Source organism: Myotis brandtii, unplaced genomic scaffold (assembly GCF_000412655.1).
Source record: "Myotis brandtii unplaced genomic scaffold, ASM41265v1 scaffold41, whole genome shotgun sequence".
Lineage (NCBI taxonomy): Eukaryota > Metazoa > Chordata > Mammalia > Chiroptera > Vespertilionidae > Myotis > Myotis brandtii.
Genome location: NW_005365763.1, coordinates 2,051,523 through 2,063,301, shown reverse-complemented (window position 1 = coordinate 2,063,301; position 11,779 = coordinate 2,051,523). Strand labels below are relative to the sequence as shown.

General features: G+C 37.8%; 1 protein-coding gene across 6 annotated transcripts in view; it reads left to right on the top strand.

The window, feature by feature from the left end:
* Positions 1–11,779, top strand: part of CUL2 (cullin 2) — a 167,310-nt gene that overhangs the window by 126,890 nt on the left and 28,641 nt on the right. For all 6 annotated transcript variants that reach the window (XM_005873394.2, XM_014545445.1, XM_014545444.1 and 3 more), the window contains one exon: positions 5,613–5,679. In XM_005873394.2, the coding sequence (XP_005873456.1) occupies positions 5,613–5,679 (67 nt within the window). The remainder of the gene's footprint in view (positions 1–5,612; positions 5,680–11,779) is intronic.

The following is an 11,779-nucleotide window of genomic DNA, read 5'->3' as shown; positions in this document are numbered from 1 at the left end:
AATTTTTTGAAATAGTCTGAGGAGGATAGGTTTTAGTTCTTCTTTGAATGCTTGGTAGAACTCCCCTGTAAAGCCATCCAGACCAGGGCTTTTGTTTGCTGGAAGATTTATGATTACTCCTTCAATTTCTTTGGTGGTTATCGGCCTATTCAGGTTTTTTGATCCTGATGGAGTTTTGGGAGCTTGTATTTTTCTAAAAATATGTCCATTTTGTCTATTTTGTCCATTTTGTTGGAATAAGAATTGTTCGTAGTATTTTTTCATACTCCTTTGTATTTCTGTGGGATCGGTTGTTACTTCACATCTTTCTGATTTTGTTTATTTGGGTCTTCTCTCTTTGCTTCTTGGTGAACCTGACTAGAGGTTCATCAATCTTGTTTATCTTTTCAAAGAACCAGCTCTTGGTTTTGTTGATCTTTTGTATTTTTTTTGGTCTCTATGTCGTTTATTTCTGCTCTGATCTTTATTATTTCCTTCCTTCTGCTTACGCTGGGCTTTTCCTGTTGCTCTCTTTTTAACTCTTTGAGTTGTAGGGTTAGATAATTTATTACCATTTTTTTTCTTGTTTTTTGAGGTAGGCCTGTAGAGCTATGAACTTCCCTCTCAAGTCTGTCATGGGAAAACACAACACACAGGGCACCAAACACAAACGTATTCATGATACCAATAACCCCAAATAAAGGTGACCACCAGAAAAAAGAGTTTTAGGGGAGAGAAAAGAGTGCAAAAATGATAATGAGAAAAGGGAAAAAATGTAAGAGAGAAAAGAAAGAGAAGAAAAAAGAAGGGGGAAATATATATGTCTATGGGGAGAAAACTCCAAAAAAACCAACAACTAATCCAAAAAATGCAAACAACAAACACTCAGAGTAGAATGCAAATAACAAACACCCAAATAACAAATACTCAGATGAATCTGAAGAGGCAGAGCTTATTTCCAGAAGATAAGGTCAAGGAATTGAATGAATGGCCACTATTCAGTATAGAAGAGGTAGAAAGAGAATGAGTGTATAAGAAGAAAAGTAATAAAATATTTTTTTAAAACAGAAAAATATATATATTAAAATATATATATTTAAAAAAATGTATATAAAAGAAAAATTTCCCCTTCTTTATTTTATCTATCTGTGTATTCATCTATTTTTGGAAAAGGAGAATAGAGAGTAAATAGGCCTGAGTTGGTGATTGAAACTAATTAAGCTATTAGTAGAAGAAGAGAACAAGCGAGGAGAGGAAAAACAGAAGCAAGAAAATAAAAAGAAAAAAAGAAACTAACAAGCAATCAAACAAACAACAACGACAAGACAGAAAATAAAAAGGAAAAAAAGTTAAGAAAAAAATTTGGCTAGTAAAGAAAGAGAAGAGAGAAGTGTGCATGGACTTGGAGCAGGGGAGAGGAAATTAGATATATGAGTAAGATCAATTTTTAACAGGGAGTCAAAAGAAAGGCTAGAGAAAAACTAAAGCAGGAACAGGGTAAGAGAAACAGGGCAAAAAGGGAAAAGTGAGGAAGAGAGTGTAGGCATAAAAGAAAAATTAAGATAGAGTAAAATAATGCCAGAAGAAAAATAAAAAGAATGTAGAACACTGCCCTAGCTGGTTTGGCTCAGTGGGTAGAGTGTCATCCTGTGGACTGAAGGCTCCCAGGTTTGATTCTGGTCAAGGGCACGTGCCTGGGTTGCGCGGGCTCGATCCCCAGTGGGGGACATGGAGGAGGCAGCCGATCAATGATTCTCTTTCATCGTTGATGTTTCTATTTCTTTCTCCCTCTCCCTTCCTCTCTGAAATCAATAAAAATATATATTTAAAAAAAAGAATGTAGAACACTAATCCAAATATAAAATACATGAAATAAAACTTTAAAAAGGTAAAATAATAGTAATAATAAAATAAGAATATAACAATACAAAAAGTAAAATAAAGTGAGAAAAAAAGAAAAAAAATTGTAGTTAAATTAAGTAAAAGATAAAAAATAAAAAAGTAAAGTAATGAAGTTCGTTCACTTCAGCGAGCTTCAATGACCCATGGAGGCTGTTTTAAGACCCCCTCTCTACTGTTCTGCCTGGCACATCTGTTTCCTGTCATTTAGTCAGCACAGTATTGAAGTTCCCTGCAGTCCACCGCTCCTCTCTGTCATAAGCCACAACCTTGTGTTCAGGCAAGCAGGATCTCTCTGCTCACTTTGTTTCTCTGCCTGCCTTCAGTTCTATTTACACAAGAGTCAATTTCTGATACATCCCCTGGGTGGCGGTGTTTCTGGATTAGTTTCCAGGACCAAATGGCTCCTTGACCCAGTGGTAACCTCTTCTTTTCCTGCTGCAATTAATACTGGGTTGAAGGGACGGACTGATCCAGAGGTGCTTTCCTGCTCATCTCTCCTTATTCTGATCCCCAGTTTCCTCAAAAACAACCTTCCCCTGCAGTCTCAGTGAGTGTTTTTAATCGGAAGATCCTATGTACTGGGCTTAGCAAGCAAGAAAGTAAAAAAGACAAAGCAACTGCACCGCCTCGAGTTTTCCTCCCCCCTGGCACTGCGCAGCCGGTATAGAACTTCAGGCTGCCTTTCTGGGCACAGTCTCCCACGGCTGTGGGCTTAGATCTAGAGATCCCCTCTGCCAGCAGCCCTGTGGACCCCTTTCCACATTCGAGGGCTACACTGACCCTAAGGGCTGCGGATTTGTTGGGGCGCAGTCTCCCTCTGAGACTCTAGTCCCTGCTGTGCGTATTTCTCTCTCCAGCCTGGATCCCACATCTCACCTCTCTCCAGGCGATCTCTGACCTTTTCATCCACAGATTGCCTCACCAGCTGTGTTTAATTTGCCAGTTCCAAGTGGGTGTTATTCGATTCAGCTGTTCCTTCTATCTCAGCGGTTCTCAACCTGTGGGTTGCGTACAATGAAAATACATCCTGCATATCAGATATTTACATTACAATTCATAACAATAGCAAAATTACAGTTATGAAGTAGCAACGAAAATAATCTGCTCTGTGAGAAGGCGCAGGACCCGACCGTGTATTCAGCCGCCACCTTGTCTCCTCTGGACAAACTCTTTAAGTGCCCATGGCCGGAGAGGCCGGAGTCTCAGTGTTTGTCACTTCACAGCAAAGGCAGCTGGTCCCTGGGCATTGTGGCTGTAGGTCCCAGGATGTATCTGAGGTCTCCCTGGTTGAAGGTAAGGCTGGGCTTCCAATCACAGCCGCTCTCCCCTTCAAGATGGCGCTGTCTGTGCAGCAGAGCTGGCTGATCCAGGAGAGATTTCAGTAGTAGTAGATGCTGCCCGGCCAGGGGATCCTGATCCGCCTGATCCCTCACTCACAAATACAGACACTCCCTGCACATCCACACACTCTCCTTTTGCTCTCTCACTCACACACTATCTTGCAGCCTGCCATCCCGTCAGCTGCCATCTAGGATCTCAGCTTTTGTCTTTTAATACCAAATAAATTTATAATATTCTCATTTAGAGCTGAATCTTTTTGTTATGATTAGCTATTCAGATATTTAAGTATAAAGAAATGGATTTTTTTGGCATATCGATATCATCAATAAAACTTTACTGGTAGTACCAGTTGCTAGGAGTAAAAATAGGTAAAAGTAAAAAGAGGTAAAACGTGTCTTCAGAGCTTTGAATATATACACTTTGAATATATAAAGCTAGTTTGCAGTTAAATAATTTGTAAAGGGTATTTTAAACTTTTCTCAGTTTCAGAAATGTTTTCATTTGCTTTTGTCCACTAATTCATTATAAATGTTTAATAATCCTATATAACTCTAATATGTAAATCAACCAAACGGCGGGATGACTGGTCGCTATGATGCACACTGACCACCAGAGGGCAGACACTCAACTCAGGAGCTTCCCCCAGCCCTTTTGTGACATATTTTTATTTTCTCTTTATCTACATTAGAACCAGGAAGAAAATCTTAAGTATTCCAAGTGCCAGTCATTTCCTGTTTATCATGCAAAGTGTTTGATGGATTTGCTCATAGAGGAGAATGATGCACTCTTGAAGGGAATACATGCTTAACAAGTTTGAGTTTCCTAGGAGTAAGCCAAGTTGGAATAAACTGCTGAAAGAATTTATTAATTTCCTTGGCTGAGAGTGATCAGTTTTGTTGTAATGAGTGGGCATAGTGCAGCTGACAGGTCAGATGTTACTAATTGCTTTATTTAAACTTCTTTTTGAAAGTACAAATGGTAAAGTTTGATATACAAATAAAAGCTTTAGATATCCTAGATAATAAAAGGCTAATATGCAAATTGTCTCCTCGACCGGGAGTTTGACCAAGGGGCAGGGCCGGCCGGCCAACCTCCTGCGTTCCCTCCCCCCGGCTGGTGCAGCCTCAGTTGGCCCCTATTGGGGTGGGCCAGCCGGACCCCACCTGTGCACGAATTTGTGCACCAGGCCTCTAATATTACATGACACATCATTCTAAAATGTCTGTCCACACTCTGGCCAGTGTGGCTCAGTTGGTTGGGTGTTGTCCAGAGCACTGAAAGGTTACTGATTTGATTCTCAGTCAGGGCACATCCCCGAGTTGTGGGCTTGATCCCCGGTAGAGGGTGTGCAAGAGGCAGCCAATTGATGTTTCTCTCTCTCCTGCTCCCTCTCTCTGTTAAAATCAATAAAAAATCTTAATAAAAGTCTGTCCACAATTCTGAATTGTGACATTTGTGTATTCAGTTTTGCAGTAAAGTTGACTTTTTATTTTTTTAATGTATCAGTTTTATTTTCTCACTATATTATGTAATAGCTCATTAAAAGATAATAACTGTCCTGGCTGGGTAGCTCAGTTGGTTAGAGTGTTGACCTGATATGCCAAGATGGCAGATTCATTCCCTGGTCAGATGAATGCATAAATAAGTGGAACAACAAATTGATGTTTTTCTCTCTCTTTCCCTCATTCTCCCTCTCCCTTCCTCTCTAAAGAATATAAAATAATAATAAATAAATAAAAGATATGATCTGTGTTTTTTGGACTGGTGTCCTACTATTGCACATTCAGTCCAACAAATGAATTTTTTAAAAGTTACAATAATAGAATATTAAAGTTAATTTTTTGTAATAATATGAACAAGAGAAAATACAAAGACAAGTACTCTGAAGTTTTGCTTGTATTAGTGTTCAACTGGATGTGGAAGTTAAATATTGGATGTCACTTTATAGGTAACCTCTCCTTCAGCAAAAGTATATACATTGACAAATAGATGAGAAATAAAAGTATGACTTGTATTTTCATATTGAAATTTATGATAGTGTTTTTGGTTTGTAATTAATATTTATAAAGTCTGAATTGATAACTTTAAAAAATGATATTGAATCACTATGTTATTTCTGATTTTATAGAAAAAGTCAAATTTGCAGGGCTGCATTTTAGTAGAAAGTATCTTGGACAAGGTTGTAAGTGAAAAGAGCTGGAGTAATTTTCATATGTTGTTTAGAGACTTGCACAGATGTCTTTTCTCATGTGTAAAACAAGTAGATATACCTGACGGGGTATAATGTCTTTTTATAACACGAACTTTTTAAAAACTTTTTTTAATGTAGTAATAGCCAGGTAAGTTGTTACAGTAGCGGAAAATAATTTGACTTTTTTAATTTTTTACAGTTTGAATTATTTTACAGCCAGCATTTCAGTGGAAGGAAACTTACATGGTTACATTACCTCTGCACAGGTAAAATGAACTTAATTTTATCTAATTTAATGAAATTTATCTGCTCTGATTATGGTAATAATTTAGAAAGAGATTTTCTATAGCCTAATTGTAGATTGCTGTTTTTTCCTCCTAATGATGGTTTTTAACCTTTTCTCCTCTGCCTTCCTTTCTGGTTACCATTAAAGCAACTAATAATGAAATTCAAGTGCAGCACTTTTTTTTTTAATTGATTTCAGAGAGGAAGAGAGAGGGAGAGATAGAAACATTAATGATGAAAGCGAATCATTGATCGGCTGCCTCCTGCACACCCCACATTGGAGATTGAGCCCATAACCTGGGCATGTGCCCTGACTGTGAATGGAACTCCAACCTCCTGGTTCATAGGACAACGCTCAACACCAAGCCACACCAACCGGGCTGGTGCAGCACTTTTTAATAGTATTTTATAGTTATGCTACTTATAATAATACTGTTTACTTTTTAAATTTCTGAATTTTATTATGGTTTACTACATTTCTGTAATGAACCACTTTTTATAGACATTAGCATTTTATTTAGAAACCCAGACTTGATGAACCAGATACTTCAGAAAAACCTATTCTCCCTAAATATGCCAGACACAAACACACATTATATTAACCATTATATTAAATATCATATTAATTTTTATAGCATCATAAGGAAATGCAACCATTTGATTTTTATTTGTGGTACTATTAGTGAATTTCAATAGTAAATGCTTTTTCCAGAAAGTCCAGGTTACTTTCCAGTAGTTTCCAGTTTTAGAAAAGTTTAATCAGAATCTAATCATTTCCTTTGCTGCTTTCTGGAACATTGGGGGCAGGGGGATCACTGTTCATTTTTTATTCTTGTTATTTATTAACAGTTATAATTAATGATTTATTATTTTAAGTAAGGGTAATATCTGAATGATTGTACACTGTGTGCAATTGCTCTAAGTTACCTGAAGATGTTAGCCTAAGCAAACACTGACATTTTCTCTACTTATGCTTTGAAAAATGCAGTATATCAGCTTTTCCTTTGTATAAGAAGGAAAGGGTGTATATGTTAATATGTCTTAGAAATGGTACAAGAAAAAAAAGAAGACACTGTACAAGAAAGTATCTCTTAGAAATGGTAGAAGAAAATCTGACCAGTCACCATAACCTTTATTAGGAAAGTCTTTCTGTTCATTCACCTAAGAATAATTACATGTAAGTAATTTCTCTTAAGTGCCATTTATTTGACTAATTGACATTTAGTATATGATATCTTTTTATGTTAGTAATAGTAGGTTATAATAATTAATACATGGTAATACATATTTATCAAGTTTATCTTTATGAAACAACTAGGGCATTTTAATTTTTCAGTAGTTTGTGAAATAGAGATACTTATTGATATTTTAAATAAGTGGTAACTTAGTCATTAGCCTTTAATTTTACATCTGTTGTGAATATTTTCTATTCTCATTTAGTAACTAATTGGTTTTAAGGGGAAAATGGTGTTTTAGATAATTAAAAAAGCAAATATATCTTAATGTATTTAAATTTAATTTATTTTTAATTCTCCTTCATATCTATCTTGGGGAATTTAAACTCTTGATTATTCTCATTACCTTAGCAATATCAAACTGTCTCCTAAAGTAATTTTAATGAGAGGTGCACTGTTTTGGTGTTAGGCAACTTGTTGTATACAAAAAGAAAGAAAAAACCATGTACATAGTTTTTTGTGTTTAGAATTTGGACTGACAACGGTTATCAAGTAATTAACTATAGTACAATGTTTTGAATGTTGTAATGGAGAGACAGGCCCAGGGTATTACATATCGCACAGAATGACGGTAGCAAACACCTACTGGGTAGATAAGATCTAAACTTGGTTTTCAACAATGAATATGACTTAGCCAAAATTGAGGTATAGAGGAGTATTTAGTGTATTACCAACAGAGGTAAAAATTTTTAAAAATTAAGCAATCTATTGCCCTGGCCCGATAGCTCAGTTGGTTGGAGCATTGTTCTGATAGACCAAGGTTGCGTCTTTGATCCCTGGTCAGGGCACATTCAGGAATCAACCAATGAGTGCTTGGATAGGTGGAACAACAAATCAGTGTTTCTCCCTTCTTCTCTCTCTCTAATACCAATAATTTTTAAAAAAGCAATTTACAACAGTGATTTTCAATCTTGTTTATCTTATGGCACACATAAGTTAATTTAAAATTCTGCAGTACACCAAAAATACATTTTTAGCCAGTCAGGAAAAAAAAAATAGGTGTAATTTTGATTCATTCGCTCTGGATGGCTATTGTGTTGGCTATTGTCATTATTTTTCATTTGACAATCTAAGGGAAAAGAGGTTCATGCCCATGACTAAAAAGTCAGCTATTTCATGTTTTAAAAATATGCACATAGTGACATCAGAGGAATGGCAGTGTGAGACAGATCCTTATCCTCTACCCCTGAAATTTCAACAAGTTAACCAATTATAACTCAACAAAGTAATCCCTGCTCAACACAACCACATGCCTGAGAGACCTATGCATTGAAATATCTAAAGGAGGACAACCAGGAATAAATGAAGGGATGAGAAGGAAAGTGCAGATGCAGCTCTGCAGCTGGGAACTGGCAACTGGGGCAGTTGGGAGAGGGGAGAAAGCCAGTGGTAGCAGGCACCTCCTTCAGCATGGAGGAACAGAGAGCTCTAGGGGAGGGGAAGAGGGACAGTCTAGCAAGGCGAGTGGTGAGAGAGCAGTGTCTGAGTCAAGATGCCTGACAAAGCACGGGGTTCTGTGCTGCAGCTTTCCACTGTCAGGCCTGGCGTGGTATTTCAGACAAAGAAATGGAACCACAGAGCCCTTTGGCCGCTAGGACTCCCAAAACTCACCACCCATTGTCATTAGAGTTGGGTTCCTGAGCATATCTGTAAATCAAGAGCTGTTGCAGTAGAACCACTACAGTAGGTCCTCGGGTTACGTCAGAGATCCGTTTCTATAGTCCTAACGCGATTTTCGCCGTAAGTTGGAACCCACCTGCATAAGCATCTGTGTCACTCACGAGTACATACACAGCAGTAATGAAGTGAAACAGTAAAAAAAATTTTAAAAAAAGATAACAATTCCTGATCTTTACTTGTAAATAAATAATAAAAAACATAAAGCACATGTACATACACCGAAATGACAACTTTTTTTTTTATAAATGGGAAATGGCGACGTAACCATGAAATGATGTACGTCGTAACCCAAGGAATGTCTGTATTTCCCTTTGACTGATCCCCAAGAGCAGGGGTCCTCAAACTTTTTAAACAGGGGGCCAGTTCACTGTCCTCAGACCGTTGGAGGGCCGGACTATAGTTTAAAAAAAAACTATGAACAAATTCCTATGCACACTGCACATATCTTATTTTGAAGTAAAAAAACAAAACGGGAACAAATACAATATTTGTATTTGCATGTGGCCTGCGGGCCGTAGTTTGAGGACCCCTGCCCAAGAGGGACCTTAGGGTGGAACCCCTCGGAGATCAAAAATTGCCATTATGGTGATGAATACCAAGAACCTACAACCAAGATTGCTTTACCCAGCAAAGCTATCATTCAGAATTGAAGATCAGATAAAGAGCTTCACAGATAAGAAAAAGCTAAAGGAGTTCATCACCACCAAACCAGTATTATATGAAATGCTGAAAGGTATCCTTTAAGAAGAGGAAGAAGAAGAAAAAGGTAAAGATAAAAATTATGGACAACAAACACACATCTATCAACAAGTGAATCGAAAAATCAAATGAATAAATAATCTGATGAACAGAATAAACTGGTGAATATAAGAGAATGGGGTATAGAAAGGGAGTGGACTGACTATTTTCGGGGGGGAAAGGAGTGTGAGAGATTCGGGAAGAGACTGGACAAAAATCATACACCTATGGATGAGGACAGTGGAGTGGGGGGGGAACCGGGTGGAGGGGAGCTATGGGGGGAAAAAGAGGAACAACTGTAATAATCTGAACAATAAAGATTTAATTTTAAAAAATTGCCATTATGGTGGGGAGCAAAACAAACTCCACCCTCAAGGAGCGCGACTGTACTCTTATGGAAGCCAGGGTGGTTCAAGACGGAGATTACAGAGGTAAAAAAAAAAATCTTGCGAATCATTGCCATCCACTGGAAAATAGTAGGAAGACCTCTTCAGAGATAAATGCGCAGACAAAGGAGGACAGCAAATAACATGGGTAAGCACAGTAATGAGGGTGACCAGAATGAAAATGAAAAATCACCAGAAGGCAAGCTGGAACACATGGAAATACGTGACATAAATGACATTTCAAGATTGCATATCTGAAAATACTCAAAGAGATATGAGAAAATACAGATAGGCAATACAATGCACTCAGAAAACGAATGTACCAAATGAGTACTTTACAGAAGAAATTGAAACTTTAAAAAAGAACAAATCAGAAATCCTAGAAATGAAATGTGAAATTAAGGATATTAAGAGTGAACTACTGGCCTGACCTGTGTGTTTCAGTGGTTGAATATTGACCTATGAACCAGGAGGTCACAGTTCGATTCCCAGATGAGGCACATGTGCTCAGTCCTCAGTGTGGGTGGTACAGGAGGCAGCTGATTGATGATTCATTCTCTCTCTCTCTCTCTCTCTCTCTTTCTCTCTTTCCCCCTCCCTCTGTGTGTGTGTGTATGTGTGTGTGTGTATTTAAGAGTGAACTATTGAGCATAGAAAACAGAGACAACCAGATAAAGGAAAGAATGAGTGATATCGAAGATAGGAATCTAGAAATGATGCAGAAGGAAGAAGAGAGAGACCTGAGTATAAAGAAAAATAATAAAAGAGCTCTAAAAGAACTATCTGACTCCATCGGAAAAAGCAATGTTTGAATTATAGACATTGTGGAAGAGAAGGAGAGGGAGCATGGAATGGAGAGTCTATTCGAACAAATAGTGGATGAGAACTTCCCAAACGTATGCAAAGAATGATACACAACACCTGCTTACCTCAATCCAAAGAGGCCCTCTCCAAGGCACTTGGTATTAAAGCTGTCAAAAATTAATGACAAAAAATTCTCAAAGCAGCCAGGGAAAAGAAGGAAGTGACCTACAGAGGAAAACCCATCAGAATTTCATCCGACTTCTCAGCAGAACCTCTACAAGCCAGAAGAGAGTGGAACCAAATATTCATACATCTGAAAGAGAGACATTACCAGCCACGAATACTATATCCAGCAAAATTATTCACTAAATATGAAGGAGAAATAAAAACGTTCCCAGACATACAGGAGCTGAGAGAGTTTATCACCAGAAAACCTCCATTGCAGGAAATACAAAAGGGAGTTATTCTACCAGAAACAAAGAACATAAGGTCACAACACTACGAGTAAGATCATCAAAAAACTTACAGCATAAGCAGGGATAATTTGCAACAATAAAAACATAAAAGGGGAGGGGCTAAAGGTCTGTGTTGGCAAAAGAGGATGAAGATCAGATGCACTCAAAAGAAAAAAAAAAACTACGGTATATATGCAAGTCTATCTTTTTTAAACCTAATGATAACCACACACAAAAATTCCCAAACCAGGACATATAGCTTACAAAAAGAGGAAACAGAGGAAAGAAGTATGGAATACCACCAAACAAAAACAACAGACAGAAAACAAAGGAAAAGAACCAATGGAGGCCCAGAGCTACCAGAAAACAAAAGATAAAATGGCTATAGGAAATGCTCATCTACACTAATAAAAGAGAAACATGGTAATTGGCGTACGACCGCTACCCTTTTCATTGGCTAATCAGTGAGTATATGCAAATTAACTGTCAGCCAAGATGGCGGCCGGCAGCCAGGCACTGAAGCGAGCACGAGGCTTGCTTGCTGCGGACTCCAACGTTCCCCGCCTAACTTGCCAGCCTCTCAGTTGCAACTCTAAGCAACTATATACTATGTTGCAAATAAGAAGCTAAACAAAACCCCAGAAAAGGGCTTCCATTCAGCCAGACTCGGACCGCAACATTGTATCTATGTTTTCAGCAGCAAGGCCTCAAAGCTAAAACTGGCCCAGAAAAAAAAAAAAAAAAGAGAAGAAAACAAGGAGCGGTTGGAAGCTTTAGTCACTC